The 21,726-nt window shown below is 41.9% G+C and overlaps 1 protein-coding gene across 1 annotated transcript in view; it reads left to right on the top strand.

Annotated features, from left to right (window-relative positions):
• The window catches only part of LOC138297052 (protein unc-93 homolog A-like), a 168,438-nt gene that overhangs the window by 25,521 nt on the left and 121,191 nt on the right, over positions 1 to 21,726 (top strand). Inside the window, exon 2 of the mRNA XM_069236562.1 lies at positions 20,830 to 21,011. Within this exon, the coding sequence (XP_069092663.1) occupies positions 20,830 to 21,011 (182 nt within the window). The remainder of the gene's footprint in view (positions 1 to 20,829; positions 21,012 to 21,726) is intronic.

The following is a 21,726-nucleotide window of genomic DNA, read 5'->3' as shown; positions in this document are numbered from 1 at the left end:
CTGACCTTTGGTGTGGCGGACTTGTGTGGGTGTCTGTATTATGGCGGATTCCGAACTGTGGGTCGTAATACCCGTAGCGGAATTCCGCGGCTGCAGCAGTATGTTGGCAGTCTTCTGCACGGCGGTAAGCGGGATTTACCGCCAGGGTTGTAATGAGGGCCTATGTGTATTATTAATGATGCACAAAAATACAAACCTTCAAAAATCTCTGACAAATTCCCTCTCACTACTGTAGACCACTAAACACACAATCAATAAAATTAATCTAGTCAGAAATTACAACACACTCTTCTCACTTTCTGCTTAATTTGAGTTAATTCTTCCGATAATTTTAGCAGGTTGTAAACATGATCTTTAACATTCTCCATCGCGATCTCTTCTTTCTTGTGCTTTAATAACTTTCTTTCACCCTCATACCCACAATTTAAAAATACAATACCTAGAAAATGTAAACAATAAAAACAAGACAGTTGCACAAATCATTACAGGGGTTAAGATTAAGATGAGTCTTAGCTTCCCACCTCGCACACTGCCAAAACATTCACCAACCTTGCTGAAACCTTCCCCACACCCCTAACCCAGGGACCCACTGTTTCCCACAAATCATGCCCTTCTATAGTTTGAACTTCATGAAAGATATTAATAAAGTCATTCACATACGTGTAAATAAGCCTATTGTTCTCAGGTATGAAAGTGCAACACTCCTTTATCTTCACTACCCTGCAAACATCACCTTGGTTTGCAAGGACCTCTAGCGCTAAGCGATTTAGCATAATTATTCATTACATTGCAATAAACTCAAATTAATCTGGGTTACGGCCCGATCCACAAGTGTAGAAAAATGCCTTATTTTCACACCATTCATAGCTATACCTATAGGTAGAATAATAGATCCTAATATATCTAATACTAATGGTCCAAAATGGTGTTTCACTCTCTTCAAACCAACTATGTCATTCACTTCACTCTTGTGAAACACTTTAGAGAACACTAAGGCAAAGCAATGTGATCCATTCCACTTACATGGCAGATTGAAATAAGCAGTTTTACCACACACATAATAAATCTGTCTCAGAATTGGTGTCTCACTGTTGGACTTGGCACTTTTCTTCAAGGTCATCCCCAAGGTTTTTGCCTTCACCCTCCTGTTTTCAGAACCAGCTTTTGTTGGCCTATAATACTCTGTAGGATTTACCACTGTTGATCAGTGCTAAAGTGGATGTGCTTTCTCCTTAAAACGTGGAAACAATGGCTTACACCCAACTTGCCTATTTAATTTACGTCCCTAATAAAGTGGTACTTCATGTACCTAGTGCTTGAAACTTAAATGCTTCTAGCGGGCCTGCAGCACTTATTGTGCATCCCACTTAAGTAGCCCTCTAAACATGTCTCAGATCTGCCATTGCAGCCTGTGTATGCAGCTTTAAACTGCCATTTTGTAATGACAAAATGAACCTTTTGCCAGGCTCAAACGTTTCTTTCTAGTAAATATAATACACATGACACCCCTGGGGTAGGCTCTGGACACCCTAGAGGGCAGGCTACAGTGTATTTAAAAAGTTGGACATGTTCTTTTATGTTTTACTTGTGCTGGTAGTGAACAACTCTTAAATTTGTTTTTCACTAATGCAAGGCCTACCCCTCCCTTAGGATAACCTAGAAGTTACCTTATTCCATTGAACAAGCTGTAACTTTGAAATCGGAACAGGTAACCAGTTCATGGTTGGTGTCTTCAGAATTGTAATGGAAAAGTATCTGTTATTGTAAAGTCATATTTTAAATTACAGTTTTGAAAATGCCACTTTTTAGAAAGTTGGCATTTTCCTGCCTTAACCATAGGGCCTGCAGATTTTCACTGGGCCACGTGACTGGGTATAGCTAATAGACAGGCTTTGTGTATTCCTCATAGACAGCCACACAAGAGAGCTTAGGAGTGCCTGGGTGGGCCATTGCTGGCAGGAAGGGAGGGTGGAGCTGAGCACAGACCTACTTACACTTGAATAAGCTGTGTGCTGCCTCCACACACAGGGATGTATATCCCCTGTAGTAAGCTTTGTGCCAGGGCAGGGGACGCAGGAAACCTTAGCAATTCAAAGGGACACCAGTAGTAGCTTCTGCCACTTCAAATGAGGCACCTGGTATAAATTGTGGACCTCAGACACCTTCTCTTCCATATACCTCTGGAACTGTGGAGGCTGCTATCAAAAAGGACTGCTATGCTGCTGAAAGGACTGCCATTCTGCTGGACTGCTGCCATACTGGACTACTACCTTATAGGTCTGCTGCCTTCCTGGATTGCTGACCTGCTTCCCTTCTGCCTGAGACAGAGTGATTGGACTTGCCCCTGAACCCAGGACTCCCTGAGTGACTCAAAGGATTAGTCTGCTGGCCTCCTGTTCAGAGCCACAGGGACACAACAGGCTTCAAGCACTTGAAAGAGTATCCAGATTCAGCTGGAGGAAGCCCTTCTACCCCAAGTGGTACCCCCAGGTCTTTGGCCCTTGGTGTGGCCTCTTTAGGAATTAATGTAAGTTTTTGTGTTCTTCTTGACCGCAAGTGGGCCAGTTGCCATCAAAACCTTGTCACTTGCACTGCCCACCAAATTGAAGTTCTGTCAACCTGACCCTTCGGGCTACAGAGTCAACTGATTGTGGGCAGTGCCACAGCGAAGCTCCAGCCCAACCACTCATGACAACTACAGGATCTTTGTGCTACAGTGACCACTATCCATGATTCAAGTCCTGCTCTTTGAGCTACATTGCCTCTTCCCTGCTCCTCAAAGCTCCCTACACTGCAAGTGGCACTCCTTGCAGTGGAAACTTTTCAGCTGGACTAACCTGGTCCCTGTATCTGACCCTTGCTCCATTGCAGTTGGCCTGAAGTAGAGATTTTCTCATGGCCCCTCATGACCAGATAACCACGTGTGATGCTTTGGGCTTTGTGGAATTATTTTCACATAAATATTTAAAACTGCATATCTCTGGTTTTAATGATTGATTTTTTGTTTTTTTGGTCTTGATTTATTGATGTTAAAATCCAATATTTCACTATGTGGATGCTTAATTATCAACCTAAGAACAACAGATGTAACTTCAATATCAAAAGTAACCAATTATGCTCCAACCACAATATTTAGAATCTCATAATTACTTAAAAAAATACACATAAAATATTATTGGAACTTGTTAATATAGTTCATCATTCATTGTGCTAGACACTTCATCCAAAAGTTTTAGTAAAACAATAATATATAAAATCAACTATACAATCAAAGTACTAAAAAAGATTATTGTGTCGATTATGTTTTCCGGTGGCTTCTTGACTTTTATCCCCCCATCTTCAGAACCAATAACTGAATTAAAACTAGGAGAAAACATAAATTATATGTTTTCATAAAGACAATTGTTAAGCAGATATCTAAATACATACGGTTGGGCACACAATATTGTTCTCACTTTAATTCTTTTATACACACCACACATTAAGACAAAAAGGCATGACTATTTACATGACATTTATTTATATTATATAAATGAAGCATCAATAGACATGATTTTTTCTATATCATTCTTTGTCAAGTCTAATTTCATACATATTAAGGGCCTCATTGCGAGTCTGGTGGTCCGAAACCCACATCGCCAGACCTGTGGGGAGAAGACCGCCATGAGGCTGAACTTAGAGCTGCCATGTCTGACCACGCCTCTGACCGCCGCCACCCCCGTCAGGGACCATGTTTCTGGTGGTGGCAGCGATCCCCTGGTAGTCTGACTGCCAGGGTCATAATATGGCAGTCGGAACAACAGGAGTGCGGCGATCTGACCACCACCATGAGTTTGGCAGTTTTAAGACTTCCAGGTTCGTACTCAGGCCCTTAATTATTATGCTCAGTGTATATTATCACCATGAGTATCCAATAAAAAAATCCTAAGGGACATCCTTAATTTCATTTATTTGAATTTTAACATATTATAAATTATTGTTACCTATTAACACTTTCCAGGATTCTATCTCACGCATATTAAGGTACTGTGATTTTAGTGTCTTTATTGTCTCTTGTCTTTATTATTTCTGTAACCCAACATTTCCCATATCCTTTTCTTGTGCTCTGGCACTTCTTTCCAGAGATCTTTCAATGCACTTAAAGAAGTCTGAATTATATTTAATACATAACAACTCACCAAATTTTCTCTATTCAGTACTTAACTTTCTTTTGAATCATTTTTTTTTGTTCTGCTTCTTGAACCACAATACAATTTTCAAGTGTACAGTTTCTGGCTGCTTGGTCCCCATACCTATTTCCAAGTACGACCATGTCCTTCGCAGCCTTGTGGGCAGTACACCTGCTTATAGCAATCTCTTTTGGCAGTTGTATTTTTTTTAATGAATCAAGTATACAAATAATTTTTCTGATGCAAGTTCCAGAAGATGTCATTCCAAAGCCATGCTAGCTGTCTGTATAAATTGGCCCATTCACATTTTCATATAAACAACAAACGCTGGTCAATGCAACCAACTCTGCCACTTGTACTACAGAAACATTCAGCAGATGTGATGCTTTGAGGACTTCAGAAATCGAAGCTGCTGCATTGGCAGCTTTCAGTGCTCCACATTGAGCTCACCAACAAACAAACTTTATTTAATATCTGGTCTTGGTTTGGTATAGTTCTGTAAGACTGATGCAGTCATGCTCTGGCTTATCCGCATCATCATCTCGCCTGTTTTTGTCTTCACAATTGTTGTTTAGAACAGGAAACAAAGTTGCTGCGTTTAAGAAATTACATCTTTTTAAATATTTTCAACTACTAGTATGACATGCTCATATCTGGTCAGTTGACTGTTTGTCATTTGCTGAGATCGTGTAGGATTCAGCAAGATCTCAACAGAACATGGACAAATCCACTCTGCTCAATTGCAATGCAAATAGCTGCAACCTCTTTAAAACATTCAGGAAACTTTTGCATCTCATACAGCAGATATATAGGCCACCGGCCTCATCATTCCTCAATGACGGCCTCTAAACATTTATCATCAAAAGGTACTGGATCTTTGATATCAATGCAGGTCACCCTTAATAAAGTCCTTGCAATCAAGGAAAAGTTTTGAATCCACTGATGACAGTAGCCAACAATCGCCAGGAACATCCTCACCTCTCTCGGATCACAGACACAATATCTAAATCAACAGAATTGCGTAACATAAATATTGTGTAAAAAATATTGTGCCCCTTTCCTTATAATGGAAAGTACAAAATTATCAAAAAAATATTGTTTCACACTAATATCATTGAAAAATATGCAAAGATACTGTTTCTTAATCTGCATCTAATTTAAAGTAGTAAATCTTAAATATTGTAATATATTCAGTTGTTATAATGTTAATTAAATAACTCTCGTTAATATTTAAAACAGTATATGAATATATATTTATATAAACACATATGCATTGATATATATGTTTGTATGTTTGGATATATATTGTCATATATAATGTAACAAAAATAATACAAATAATATTTAACATTATAAACTTTTTTTGTTTCAGTCTTCAAATTTACTCCTATAAAATACTATATGCATACATATATATATATATATATATATATATATATATATAAATATATATATATATATATATATATATGTATGATTTTTTTACATGTAATATACAAAATATTAACAATTCAATTCTAAAGGATTAAATAAATTGCCAAACAAATAAAATAAAAAAATAAAAAAAGCCAAAAAAGGCTTTTCCAAAAACATTATAAAAGTGTACAAACAATTACAAATATAAATAATTAATATAAAATTGAAACTATAAAAAAAAATATTCATAATATATTTAGCCAATACTAGGAAATATATTGGAGTCTGCGAATAATAGATGTATTATTCCCACTCCAGTTTAAGCAACAGTACAAATATTGTAGGATTTTGGAAGATTTAAATATATTATTCCCACTCCAAACAGCACAACAGTCGTAAAAGTGCTGAATTTTGTCAGGATTAGATTTACTATTCCCACTGCAACCAGGACAAAAGTGGTGAAAGTGTTGGAATTTGGAGGGGTTCAATTTACTATTCCCACTCCAAACAGCACAACCGTAGGGAAAAGTTTGATCTGTGAGGGGCTTAGCTTACTCTGCAAACTCCAAGCAATGCAATATTAGGAAATGTGTTGGACTTTGGAGGGGTAGGATTTACTACTCCCGCTCCAGTCTGTGCAACAGTAGCGAAAGCACTGGACTTCAGAGGCGTTAAATTTACCATGCTACTCTTATTGATTTATGAATACATTAAAAACAATTAAACATAATGAACAAAAAAAACAATTTACAGAATTAATAAACACTGTGATAACACATTTTCAATTACAAACTAATGGTTATTTGATTATTACTTAACTTGACACCATATACCCCCACAAATCTAGCAACCCACACCTAAAATACAACTAGAACAAATGAATATAATGCAGTTTGCATAATTAATAATCAATTACATAATTATTTAACAATCACTAGTACGTTGTTATTTATGACTTAATTAACTTGGCATCCTATAACCCTACATACACAGCAGCCCACACCAAAAATATATTCTTTTTACACAATTTACCTATTTATTAATCAATTAAATATTTAATTCTAAATACTCATTTTTATTTTTAATTATTACTTAATTAACTTCCCACCCTTTACCCATGCAAACCTAGCACCCCAAAACTAAAATATGACTAAAATAAATCAATATTACATGATGTACAGAATTCAAAATCAATTCAATAATTAATAATATATTCATATTTAATTGTTTATTATTACTAAATTAGCTTCCCACCCTATTCCCCTACAAACCCAGCAGATCACACTTAAATATAAGTCAAATATATGCTTTTTTAACAATTTACATAATTAATAATCAACTATATAATAATAAATTAAAAATGAATTGTTAAATAAGTATTAGCTATTTGTTCTTCAGACCTATACCCTTACAAATGTAGCAGCCCCCACATAAAATCTGAGTAAAATAAATCAGTATTACACAATGTACAAAATTATTATCTATCACATACTTACTGAAAAATTAATATTTAATTCATAATAAATTATTTGTTAATTTAATACCCACCCTATCCCCCTACAGACATAACATCCTGCTATGACACCATGAATTACTATTAGTAATTAAAATAAAACTTCTAAATCACGTCAAATTACAAATTATATCTAAAAGCATTAACCGTTTCTGTGCCTTGGACGAGGTCACCTCGTCCAAGGCTACAGTTCCCATGTGCCTTGGACGAGGTCACCTCGTCCAAAGCACGGGAACTTGGGGGAGCACTAGCACGCCCCCCCCTGTGCACCCCCTCACCCTCCCAAGGCGGGGATGGAAGGGGAAGACCTTCCCCTTCCACACCCGACCCCCCCCGCCCCCCGAGACGTCAGCGCGCGAGTGCGCACTGATTTGTCACAGGGGCCTTCCAGCGCGATTGAAAGAGAAATGCTTTGCATTTCGCTTTCAATCACGTGGGGGAGGCCTGGAGGGGCTTCAAAGGGAAGGAAATGTATTTCCTTCCCTTTGAAGTCTCTCCCAGGGTTTCAAAAGCCGGATTGCTTGCAATCCGGCTTTTGAAAACCCACTAGACACCAGGGATTTTTTTCTTTTTCAGAAAGTGACAAAAGGGAGCGACCCCTTGGGCAAGGGTCGCTCCCAGGGGGGGGGCATTTTTCGGGAAGGCCTTTTCTGCCCCCCCTGGGGGCAGATTGGCCTATTTTGATGAGGCCAATCTGCCCCCAAGGGGGGCAGAAACCACTAGACACCAGGGAGTTTTTTTTTCTTTGCGTGAATTTCACGCAAGGGGAACGACCCCTTAGGCAAGGGTTGCTCCCTGGGGGGGGAATTATTTTAGGCCATTTCTGCCCCCCCTGGAGGCAGATCGGCCTTTTATTAGGCCGATATGCCCCCGGGGAGGCAGAAACCTCTAGGCGGCAGGGCAATTTTTTTTGTGTGTTTTTTTTTTTGTTTGATTGTTTTTTAGAGGTGGGGAGCGACCCATTAGGCAAGTGTCGCTCCCCTGGGGGGCAAATTGTATTTAGACCATTTCTGCCCCCCTTGGGGGCAGATTGGCCGATTTTGGGTCAATCTGCCCCCAAGGGGGCAGAAAACACTAGGCACCGGGGATTTGTTTTTTGGCGCCAATGTCACGCAGGGGGAGCGACTCCGTAGGCAAGGGTCGCTCCCGGGGTGGTGGGGGTTGGGGGGGCAAATTTGTTTTAGGCCATTTCTGCCCCCCGCAGATCGGCCTATTATTAGGCCGATCTGCCCCCAGGGGGGTCAGAAACCTCTAGGCGCCAGGGCAAATATTTTTGGATGTTTTTTTTTTGTTTGTTTGTTTTTTTAGAGATGGGGAGCAACCCATCAGGCAAGGGTCGCTGCCCTGGGGGGCAAATTGTATTTAGACCATTTCTGCCCCCCTTGAGGCAGATTGGCCGATTTTAGGTCAGTCTGCCCCCAAGGGGGCAGAAACCACTAGGCACCGGGGATTTGTTTTTGGGCGCCAATATCACACAGGGGGAGCGACCCCGTAGCCAAGGGTCGCTCCCGGGGGGGGGGGGGGGTTTGGGGGGCAAATTTGTTTTAGGCCATTTCTGCCCCCCGCAGATCGGCCTATTATTAGGCCGATCTGCCCCCAGGGGGGTCAGAAACCTCTAGGCGCCAGGGCAAAATTTTTTGGGTGTTTTTTTATTGTTTGTTTGTTTTTTCAGAGATGGGGAGCGACCCATCAGGCAAGGTCGCTGCCCTGGGGGCAAATTGTATTTAAACCATTTCTGCCCCCCTTGGGGGCCGATTGGCCTATTTTAGGACAATCTGCCCCCAAGGGGGCAGAAACCACTAGGCACCGGGATTTGTTTTTTGGCGCCAATGTCACGCGGGTGGAGCGACACCGTAGGCAAGGGTCGCTCCTGGGGGGGGTGGGGGATGGGAGGGCAAATTTATTTTAGGCCATTTCTGCCCCCCATGGGGGCAGATTGGCCTATTATTAGGCCGATCTGCCCCCAGGGGGGTCAGCAACCTCTAGGCGCCAGGGCAAATTGTTTTGGGTGTTTTTTTTTTGTTTGTTTGTTTTTTTAGACATGGGGAGCGACCCATCAGGCAAGGGTCGCTGCCCTGGGGGCAAATTGTATTTTGACCATTAATGCCCCCTTGGGGGCAGATTGGCCGATTTTAGGTCAATCTGCCCCCAAGGGGGCAGAAACCACTAGGCACTGGGGATTTGTTTCTTGGCGCCAATGTCACACAGGGGGAGCGACCCCGTAGGCAAGGGTCGCTCCCGGGCAGGGGGGTTGGGGGTGGGTGGGGGTGTCAAATTTATTTTAGGGCATTTCTGCCCCCCCCCCGGGGCCGGCTGAGCTAGAGGCCAAAATCCACAGGTAGGCACTTTGCAAAAAACACCTCTGTTTTCTGTGAAAAAATATGTTGTGTCCACGTTGTGTTTTGGGCCATTTCCTTTCGTGGGCGCTAGGCCTACCCACAGGAGTGAGGTACCATTTTTATCGAGAGACTTAGGGGAACGCTGGGTGGAAGGTAATTAGTGGCTCCTCTCAGATTCCAGAACTTTCTGTCACCGAAATGAAAGGAAAAAGTGTTTTTTGTCCAAATTTTGATGTTTGCAAAGGATTCTGGGTAACATAACCTGGTCAGAGCCCCGCAAGTCACCCCATCTTGGATTCCCCTGGGTTTCTAGTTTTCAAAAATGCACTGGTTTGCTAGGTTTCCCCAGGTGCCTGCTGAGCTACAGGCCAAAATCTACAGGTAGGCACTGTTTTCTATGAAAAAATGTGATGTGTCCACGTTGTCTTTTGGGCCATTTCCTTTTGTGGGCGCTAGTCCTACCCACACAAGTGAGGTATCATTTTTATCGAGAGACTTTGGGGAACGCTGGGTGGAAGGAAATTTGTGGCTCCTCTCTGATTCCAGAACTTTCTGTCACCAAAATGTGAGGATAATGTGTTTTTTTATCCAAATTTTGAGGTTTGCAAAGGATTCTGGGTAACAAAACCTGGTCAGAGCCCCACAAGTCACCCCATCTTGGATTCCCCTAGGTCTCTAGTTTTCAAACATGCGCTGGTTTGCTAGGTTTCCCCAGGTGTCGGCTGAGCTAGAGGCCAAAATCCACAGGTAGGCACTTTGCAAAAAACACCTCTGTTTTCTTTAAATAAACTTGACGTGTGCACGTTGCGTTTTGGGGCATTTCCTGTTGCGGGCGCTAGGCCTACCCACACAAGTGAGGTATCATTTTTATCGGGAGACTTGGGGGAATGCTGGGTGGAAGGAAATTTGTGGCTCCTCTTAGATTCCAGAACTTTCTGTCACCAAAATGTGAGGAAAATGTGTTTTTTTAGCCAAATTTTGAGCTTTGCAAAGGATTCTGGGTAACAAAACCTGGTCAGAGCCCCACAAGTCACCCCATTTTGGATTCCCCTAGGTGTCTAGTTTTCAGAAATGCACAGGTTTGGTAGGTTTCCCTAGGTGCCGGCTGAGCTAGAGGCCAAAATCTACAGGTAGGCACTTTGCAAAAATCAGCTCTGTTTTCTGTCAAAAAATGGGATGTGTCCACGTTGTGCTTTGGGGCATTTCCTGTCGCGGGCGCTAGGCCTACCCACACAAGTGAGGTATAATTTTTATCGGGAGACTTGGGGGAACGCTGGGTGGAAGGAAATTTGTGCCTCCTCTCAGATTCCAGAACTTTCTGCCACAGAAATGTGAGGAACATGTGTTTTTTTAGCAAAATTTTTAGGTTTGCAAAGGATTCTTGGTAACAGAACCTGGTCAGAGCCCCACAAGTCACCCCATCTTGGATTCCCCTAGGTCTCTAGTTTTCAGAAATGCATAGGTTTGGTACGTTTCCCTAGGTGCCGGCTGAGCTAGAGGCCAAAATCTACAGGTAGGCACTTTGCAAAAAACACCTCTGTTTTCTGTCAAAAAATGGGATGTGTCCACGTTGTGCTTTGGGGCATTTCCTGTTGCGGGCGCTAGGCCTACCCACACAAGTGAGGTATCATTTTTATCGGGAGACTTGGGGGAACGCTGGGTGGAAGGAAATTTGTGGCTCCTCTCTGATTCCAGAACTTTCTGTCACCGAAATATGAGGAAAATGTGTTTTTTAGCCAAATTTTGAGGTTTGCAAAGGATTCTGGGTAACAGAACCTGGTCAGAGCCCCAGAAGTCACCCCATCCTGGATTCCCCTAGGTCTCTAGTTTTAAAAAATGCACAGGTTTGGTAGGTTTCCCTAGGTGCCGGCTGAGCTAGAGGCCAAAATCTACAGGTAGGTACTTTGCAAAAAACACCTCTGTTTTCTTTAAAAAAAATGGGATGTGTCCACGTTATGTTTTGGGGCGTTTCCTGTCGCGGGCGCTAGGCCTACCCACACAAGTGAGGTATCCTTTTTATTGGGAGACTCGGGGGAACATAGATTAGCAAAACAAGTGTTATTGCCCCTTGTCTTTCTCTACATTTTTTCCTTCCAAATATAGGAGAGTGTGTAAAAAAGACATCTATTTGAGAAATGCCCTGTAATTCACATGCTAGTATGGTCACCCCGGAATTCATAGATATGCAAATAACCACTGCTCCTCAACACCTTATCTTGTGCCCTTTTTGGAAATACAAAGGTTTTCTTGATAGCTATTTTTTACTCTTTATATTTCAGCAAAAGAATTGCTGTATACCCGGTATAGAATGAAAACGCACTGCAGGGTGCAGCTCTTTTATTGGCTCTGGGTACCTAGGGTTCTTGATGAACCTACAAGCCCTATATATCCCCGCAACCAGAGGAGTCCAGCAGACGTAACGGTATATTGCTTTCGATAATCTGACATTGCAGGAAAAAGTTACTGAGTAAAACGTAGAGAAAAATTGATTTTTTTTCACCTCAATTTCAATATTTTTCTTTTTCAGTTGTTATTTTCTGTAGGAAACCTTTGTAGGATCTACACAAATGACCCCTTGCTGAATTCAGAATTTTGTCTACGTTTCAGAAATGTTTAGGTTTCTGGGATCCAGCATTGGTTTCATGCCCATTTCTGTCACTGACTGGAAGGAGGCTGAAAGCACAGAAAATTGTAAAAATGGGGTATGTCCCTGTAAAATGCCAAATTTGTGTTGAAAAATTGGGTTTTCTGATTCAAGTCTGCCTGTTCATGAAAGCTTGGAATCTGGTAAGTTTAGCACCGCAAACCCTTTGTTGATGCCATTTTCAGGGGAAAAACCACAAGCCTTCTTCTGCATCCACTTTGTCCCATTTTTTTGAAAAAAATGAAATCTTCACTGTATTTTGGCTAATTTCTTGGCCTCCTTCAGGGGAGCCCACAAAGTCTGGGTACCTCTAGAATCCCTAGGATGTTGGAAAAAAAGGACGCAAATTTGGCTTGGCTAGCTTATGTGGACAAAAAGTTATGAGGGCCTAAGCACGAACTGCCCCAAATAGGCAAAAAAAGGCCTGGCACAGGAGGGGGAAAAGGCCTGGCAGCGAAGGGGTTAAAAACCTTCAAAACAATTATACAAACAATAGTAACACCATGTATAAAGTAAAAGACACTGAAATAACTAACAACAAGATATTTTACAACTATATTGTTGAAAACAATACTTACAACAATTATTTTACTTAACTGAAAAAACAATATTATTGACAACAATATTTCTGCATCACAATATTTTTGTAACACAATACTGTTTTCTGATATTTTGGTCTCTCATCATTTACATCTCAATATTTTGTCCAAATTCCTCTCTCCCTGGGTGATAGGAGGATCTATTTTCAGAATTGCAGAAACACATTCTTTTGAGACTTTCCTTGTTCTTTTTTTAATGTGATGACCAAAATAATAAACTTTTTTTTAATAGTACTGCATATTGGTGGGGAAACCTTGTCAACATTGTCAGCTAAATCATTAAACAGTGCAATGGTGTCAATTTTACAATCATCTTTCATCTTAGGTGCAACCAATAGGTCCTCAGTGTATTGCACCATACTGGGTTGTAGGGCAACTGTGAGTTTTCCTGATCAGTCTTTTGAATTTCACTAATAATTGAAGGACTTTCCATATACCTGTTTGGATTTCAACACCAAATAAGAACTTTACTTTGGAATTTAAATTCAATTAAGTGTTACCTGTCTTCATGGAGCTGTATGGAAACTAATGCTTGCCATAGATCAATGACTGTATACAATTCTGCATCTGCTGGAATTTGGAATAAAACAACTGCAGGATTTGTACCACTGGACAACATGGAATCACTATTTTATTTATTTTCCTCATATCCTGCACAATTCTCTTTCTACCACTTGATTTTTTAATTCCCATCGTTGAGAGTTGCTAAAATTACTCTCGAAATAGGCATACACTGACTCTTTTCGCTATAGTAAAGGTCTCTAAATCTTTGCCCAATTAATGTTTTTCTCTGGCATCTTCTTTTTCAAATGCTCTGTCTAATTCTTGTATTTGTCATCAATCACATCAGAAGGAGCATTATTTAGGTACAACCCTAGCTGGTTCCTCAGTTGGCCAAGCAACACCCCCCTTACACTTGGACCACAAATTACTAGGAACTACAATCTCATATAAGGAATTCAAGTTAGTCCAAAGCATTTTTCCAAAAGCTGTCAATGGATGGACTTCTTTGTACTATTTCTCAGGTTCCTCATAAAGTTTTAGAAAATTTGTTATAAAAGCATAAAGATTGCCTCTCATCCAAGGCTAATGCACCTTTGTGCCTCCAAGTACTTCTCTTAGGGGACATTCTGAGACTGTCCTTTTTTTGAATCACTAATTCACCACTTTGTTTTCCTCAATCTGAAGTTTTCATTTTATTAGTAGTACCTTTCTTACACATTTCTCTGTATTTCTTCAAATCACTCCATTCCCTTGTCTTTTTGACCAGATCCTTAATGTGAGTTCTTATGGTCATTAGAACTAATTCCTTTAGTTGATTATTAGTTAAATCCATTTTGTAATCATTCTCACATTTTTCATTTTACTGTTGTCTGCCTCACACTCATCAGCCAGTTCCTCGAGTTTGTCATGTGCCTCATTGGCACATGTTGCTGCTTACTTTATAATACATTTCGGGGCATATTTATACTCCGTTTGCGCCGAATTTGCGTCGTTTTTTTCGACGCAAATTCGGCGCAAAACTAACGCCATATTTATACTTTGGCGTTAGACGCGTCTAGCGCCAAAGTATGAGGAATGAGCGTCATTTTTTTGCGTGAACGCCTTCCTTGCGTTAATGAGATGCAAGGTAGGCGTTCCCGTCTAAAAAAATGACTGCGACGCAAATGCGTCGTATTTATACTCCCGGGCAAAAATCACGCCCGGGAGTGGGCGGGGCAAAAAACCCCGCATTTGCGCCTCTTTTTAACGCCTGGGTCAGGGCAGGCGTTAAGGGACCTGTGGGCTCAAAATGAGACAGAGGTGCCCTCCCATGCCCCCAGGGACCCCCCTGCCACTCTTGACCACCCCAGGAGGACACCCAAGGATGGAGGGACCCATCCCAGGGACATTCAGGTAAGTTCAGGTAAGTATAAATGTTAATTTTTTTATATTTTTTTTTGGCATAGGGGGGCCTGATTTGTGCCCCCCTACATGCCTCAATGCCCAATGACCATGCCCAGGGGACATATGTCCCCTGGGCATGGCCATTGGGCAAGGGGGCATGACTCCTGTCTTTACTAAGACAGGAGTCATGTAAATGGCGTCTGGGCGTCGTTAAAAATGGCGCAAATCGGGTGGAGGCGATTTTTTTGGTCAACCTGACTTGCACCATTTTTAAGACGCCCTAACGCCATTTTCCCCAACGCCGGCGCTGCCTGGTGTACGTGGTTTTTTTCCACACACACCAGGCAGCGCCGGTCTGCTAGCGCCGGCTAACGCCATTCAATAAATACGGCACCCGCATGGCGCTTCAGAATGGCGTTAGCCGGCGCTAAACTGTTTGACGCTAAACTGCGTTAGCGCAGTTTAGCGTCAAAAAGTATAAATACGGGCCTTCATTTCATCAACATTGTATGACAACAACTTGTTCATCTCAATGATCTCTTTCGGAATGTCCCCAATTTCTATTTTCAAAAGTCCAACAATAATAGTCCTCTTTTTTGGAGTCTCTTCAATAGCAGCAGTATTAACAGACTGGTCAACTGAAACTAGAGAAACATTTTTTGTATCTCTAATAATATGTGGTAAAGCTGCCATTGCAATCTCAGATGGGGCACTCGCTGATATACTCACAACTACAGGTGTGGCTAGTCCATGTGTTTGTACACCTGTATGATCACATGCCGACCCCATATCTGTTTTAACTGAACCAGGTCCCTGTCACTATACTCCATCTGTATATGGAAGAGGTTTGGAATTCCAAAGCTCATTTAAAAAGTCATCCTTCTCATCTGAGTCCTGCTTTGATTTCTCTCTGTCTCCCACTTTGGTTTTCTTTTTGTCTGCCATCCCTATGACTATTGCAAGAAAACTTTTAACCCCTCCATCATGTGTTTCCTCCAGTGCCTTTCGTCTTGATCCCACTTCACTTCAAGCCAGTGTTTAAATTAACCTCTCACCTGCTTTGACATTTTCTTTTTCTCCTTCTCTTTTGCCATCCGATCCCAGTTGTTCAATGCCGCAAACTGTGTAGATCTAGGTAACAGCTTTCTATCATTCATACTTGTCTTAGAAAATCTAGCTTAAAGGTACCCTCTAAAGGAAACTGCAAGTCTTGTCAGGCGAGGCATATTCATACCATTGAGAAATTCAGGAACACGTATAAAACCCAATGCCCATCATCATCGCATATGAAGGCGTTTCTTTGGCAGATAATATCTGACCCTTCGTCGGAGGTACGATGAAGGTTTTAATTTTTTTCAACACTATACCCATTATTTTCATTCAAAACAAAAACTGCACAAAACCAGCTAGCCAATCACAACAAATCCCAGTGTGGCTATGCCAAAGGTCAACCAATCACAGTGCAGCTCTGTCAGCAACCAACCAATAAAAGCACAGCTCCTCATCTAACTGAACAAGCACAGCATGACTTCTCTGTGAATGAGGAAACAATTGCACAGCCCTTCTCAATACATGCACATTAAATAAACCAAAACGATTCTCAGCAGGATAAAATAAAAAAAATCCCATAACCAACAGAAGCTAGACTTGTACATTCACATCACTTGTCAAACACAATTCACACTAAGCAGACTATTGTCTAGCGGCAATTCACTATTAGTGAATGTACATACTACCATGCACTTAGTAGCAAAAGACACCAACCTATGTTAGGTAAACAAACACCTAGAAAAGAAAACTTGTTAATTGATAAAACTCCATTGGTGTGCAGGCAGCACCTCACAAAAGACATTACATTTACATGCATACAGCATCCTCACTTTCTCCAAGTGGCAGTCCATGATGTGCCTGGTGATCCCCTCCGACATATGGGCTAACTGTAACTCACTGTCCATTGGCTCTGATTCAGTCAGCACAGTGAAGTTCTCCACAACAGCCCCTCTTAGCATGCAGGTCACCACAACGCTACGGCACAAGGCTTCAGCCCTTACCGCAAGGCAGTCTTTAACATAGCGGTTCCTCCTGGCATAGAGGGTTGCTGCACCACAATTGCACACTGCTTCAGCTCTTACCACATGGCATTCTTTCACACTGCAGCCCCTCCTCACATCAGGATTGTCTCACTGCTACCGCACCAGACTTCGGTCCTTACTGTGTGTCAGTCTTTCAGATGGCTGTCTTCACAGTGCTCTCCTCCAACGCTCTCCTCTTCCTCACAGGGCACACTGATTTGGCAAGCAGACAGGCGTTAGTGCTCCATGCTCCAGGGCAGGTGGCATTGGATTCCCTAAGTGAAGCCCCTTCCCCAAGTAGGGAGACTATGAGGCCTCCCCCCCAGTCCTAGTCATAGGAAGAAGTTATGAAGAGTTTCTCTTCTTATCACACCCCTTCTGGATGCATGGCAGATGACAGTTCTTGTGCTCTCAAACTCCCCTTCTCACAGTACATATCAAGACACCAAATGTGATTTAGGATCTGAGTCTCTGATGTTTTATATTGGGGCCCTGCTTCTTTTGAAGTATTGACTCTTCTTCTCCCTCTTCCACTTAAAAAGCTGCCTGCCACAGCTGGAGTGCCTCCACAGCTCATAATCCCACAACACAGGCCCTGGGAGTGATTAAAGTTCCCACCTGGATGACAGCCACATTAATATGTGCCTCAAAATTATAGCCCAGGGGCCCAGCCCAGCTCTTTAGTATTCTATTATCACTCCCCATCTTTTTCCTGAAACGTGCCGAGGCTCCTTCCTTATGACCTCTAAGTGAATCAAAGAACACCCTGTGAAGAGTACAGCGGAGGCCTGGTTCTTCTCTCTCCAGTGTGTGTCCCATTCAGCTTAAAGAAATGCAGCAATACACAAATCTCTCTGGGGAGATCTCTCTACCTCCTCCCCATGTTTACTATGCAGGTCAGGGTCTCTCAAAATGGAAACATTCACAGGCACACATACACCCAGTGCATGTATACAGAATGAAAGCACTGCAAACCACTGTATCGTCCATGGGCTGTATCACTCACAGGCACATATAAATCCAGTACTAGCATTTAACGTGCACACACTACTCAGCACTGTATTTCTTTATGCATTGTGACCCTCATAGGCAGACATACATCCAGCATATGCATTCAAACTGCACAAACTGTCTATGTGTACTGTCTCTTCTAGTAAGGGTTTACTAATATACCATATAGTGATATGTCTATAAAGAGAGCTTAATTTATTTGACAATTCCTCCTAAATAGACAATAGAGACATTAACTTAGTAAGTCAAGCTTTACCATTTGGCAAGTTGGATTGCAAGTAATGTTTGCCTATCAAAGCACAAGTTATGGGTAGTGACTGAATTTAGGGGCTCATTACGAGTTTGGTGGTCCAAGGCCCATATTTATACTTTTTCACGCAAACCTGCGCTAATGCAGTTTTACGTGAAAATGTTTACTGTCAGCTAGTGCCATTCCAAGACGCCGGTCAGGCCTCTTATTTATGGAATGGTGCAATCTAGCACAAAGGGTGGGCTAACGTCAAGGAAAATTACGTTAGCCGGATGGGGGTGGTGGTATGGGAGAAGGTGGATTTGCACCAAAAAATGACATTAGAGTAAGAAATTATGACTCTAAACAGCCCAGCATCATTTCTTGATGCAAAACCTACCATACCACATGACTCCTGTCTCATAAAAGACAGGTGTCATGCCCCCCCACCCTACAAGGGTCCCCTAGGATTGGCCATTGCACCCAGTGCCATGTGGGGGGAGGGGGGGCATTTCAGGCCCTCCAATGGCATTTAAAAAAATAATGCGAAATATTTACCTCTACTTACCTATACTTACCTTGGATGTTGGGGCTGTCCCTGGGACCTGGGGAGGGCACCTGTGGACTTATTCCATGGTGGTCCACCATGGAAATGGGCCCACAGGTCCCCTAACTCCTGCCCTGACCCAGGCGTTAAATAATGGCGCTTATCAAGCTTAGTGCCATTGTTTAGGCCCACTTCCCTCCCATGCACCATTTTTGCACGGGGGGATAAATAAGGCGCCTGGGCCCTAGAGTAATTTTTTGCCAAGGAATGCCTAGCTTGCATCTCGTTGATGCAAGGTAGTTTCCCGCTAGCAAAAAATGACTTTAACTCTATAACTTTGGTGATGGACGGGTCTAGCTCCAAAGTAAAAATAAGGAGTTACGTTTGTGCTGAAGTAGAGTAAAAAAAAAAAATGACGGTAATTCAGCGCAAAGCTAGTATAAATCTGGGCCCAAATGCGGGATCGGCCAACTCCTGGGGAGGACGGCATGTTGGCATCCCCCGTACCATATTACAAAGTTTTGGCTGGCTTGACCTGGCAGACTTGTTGAAAACTCCCTTAAAGGAGCTGAGTGCTATCTTATAGCACAGATGTGGCCAACCAGCACCCTCAGAATGTGCTCTTTCTGCAAAGCAGACAGTGCTCATTCCGTCTGGGCAGGGGGGGCTGCACTACTCGTGCCATTGACATGGGCAGAGCAGGGTCCCCTGTGGCTCTCTGCACTTGTTCTCCATCAGACTTTTCATGGTGGGGAAACCCCCATGAAAAGGCTGGTAGAGTACTCAGCAGGGTTGTGCTGAGTTCAGCACCGCCCTAGCTGATTACAACCAGTAGTGCCATCAGTCCGTCGGGATCTTTGATCCTGGCGGGGACAGCGGGTCCTTAGGGGGGTCCACCTGTCAAACTTGTAATGTGGCGGTCAGACAGCCGCAATGGTCCGACCGACACCGCGAGGCTGGCGGTCTTGTGACTGCCAGCCTCATAATGAGGCCCTTAAGCTCTTTAGGTATTCTGTTGCCTAATGATTGTTGCAACATCCTCTACTCAAAGCTAAAAACGTTGCTGCAAAACCACTGTCAAATGGTCTTCCAAGGTTTAAGGTCAGTGCCGCTGTAAAAAGAGGCATGGTCTCCTGAGAGCAGGTATCTGTTGAAGAGCATTACTATCACTTCCATTGAAGAAAACATTCATTTTTAGGTTTGGCTTGGAGATTGTTTTAGTCTATTGGGACTCATGTAGGAAAAAAGTACTTTTATAAATAGAAAGGCCTTGGTTCCTCCCTCTGCATCCATTGGTCTATTCAACTGCTATTTACATTTTGCATTTGTCCACTTCTGCATAAAGCATAGGGGAATGTGTCAACCCCTCAGCCATTAGTTCTCATGCACTGTGAGTGAATGCATTTTTTCTGATCACACATCTTCTTAAAAGATGTGTACTTTAGTGTCAAGGCTATGATAGGCCACTACTTTATTTTGCATGTGCTTTTTTCTTTCCATTCTTTATTTTTTAATTTTTTTTAGCCATACATGTGTGTTTCAACTATCGATTCAATTTACAGTATTCAAAGTCAACTGTACCTTCCATGTGTCAAAAATATTTATATTTACCTATGATGTGCGTTAAAACTAAAAAGGGCTTCTATACCTGTTTTAAGTCCACTTACCTGTGTGAAACCACTCCTACCAATCTGTAAATATTATATGCAAGGATTCTTATTTTTGTAATGAAAACCTTTTATTGCAAGCATATGGCCGTCACATTTAGGCAGTGACATGTTTTCTTTACCTCTTTTTGTGCTATATGCTTACGAAAATACATGTGTGTGTGTATATAAATATATATATATATATATCTATATATCTATATATAGATATATATATAGATATATATATACAACTTGCCCAGAAAACGTCCCTTTGGCTTTGCTAATGCTTGTTTTTCTACTGGTGCACTTTATCCCATACATTTCTTACAGTAAAAAAATAGTGAACTATTACGGGATTGAGTTAATAGAACTGGTTAACTGGTTTATGAAAGGGTTTTCGCTGCTTGTTAGATTATGTTTCTACAGTACCCACTTCAAATAGAAGAAGAAAGGTCGAAAGCACATTGAACCTAAACCACATTGACCTAATTGAGCAAATTGAACCTATTTGACGGGAAGCTCGTATTACAGCATTTTCTGGGAACTTTGAATTACCTCAAATTCGGAATGGCCACACACTTCACAAGCAAGAAAGGAAAGCGTTTACTGTTGCTTTTTCCCCACTGGCATATATTGCTAGCCATTTTTATGTAACTGGTGATTACACCAACATGTTCTCCAGATGATGCAGTTTAACATCTGTTCTGAGTGCACCTGTCGAATTACATTAGTTGTTGTTTTGTGTTTTTTACAGAACAGTCTGAACCCTGCCAAGGGGATGGGTGTTGCTTCATTAAGTGTCATTTATGGCTCCCTTATCACCTCCTCTATGTTCCTGCCTTCCATAATCATCAAGAAAATTGGTTGCAAGTGGACACTTGCTGTCTCCATGTGCTGCTACGTCACATACACGGTGGCAAACTTCTACCCACAGTGGTAACGAACACATTGCACACTTTTCATGTAATCGAAAACAGTAATATAAGCGGACAGCTACGGAAATGTAATGTTATGCCATGATTTAAGTGCACACTCGTTATTGTTCTGACAAGTATAACGCAGAAATTTGCTCTCTGTGACCTTTAAGCTCTTGTTATGGGAAAAGTGAACTACAAATCCAAGAACCAAAAGTGCTTTGCTTAAAAAAAAGACAGGATTGGCTCGAGGTGGCACAGATTCCGTCTGGCCACGTACTAGTTACGAATCGTAGTTTTTGAGAGGCAGACAATTACAGGTAATTCCTATCAACGTGGGAACTCACTACCAGTGTCCTGGTTTTAGGACTCTGTAGTACTTCACCCAGTGCTACTTGTACCACATCTGCATAACTCGGTTCTGCTATTAAGAGGAGGTCATAAATTGATCGTCTATAGCTGAGTATGATATGGTGAATAACGTATTGGAACCAATGTTTCCACCCTGAATCCTGCATGTAAACTCGTAATTGTGGGCGTGTTACCAGAAACCAGGTCCTTCCGGTATGACCCCTAACACATGAAAGAGTACTGCACCCTGATGTACTAAGTGCGTTTATACTGCATCACTGTCAAAGTAGGCCTTATTCTTGAAATCGAGATACACTTATTTGGTAACCAGTCCTGCTAACAGGTAAAAGGGTGCATAGCTTTGTGGATGAATTTACCTTGCTTAA

The sequence above is a fragment of the Pleurodeles waltl genome, chromosome 5 (assembly GCF_031143425.1).
Source record: "Pleurodeles waltl isolate 20211129_DDA chromosome 5, aPleWal1.hap1.20221129, whole genome shotgun sequence".
NCBI classification, from domain to species: domain Eukaryota; kingdom Metazoa; phylum Chordata; class Amphibia; order Caudata; family Salamandridae; genus Pleurodeles; species Pleurodeles waltl.
The sequence above is the reverse complement of the archived record's forward strand: the minus strand, read 5'-3'. Positions and strand labels throughout refer to the sequence as shown.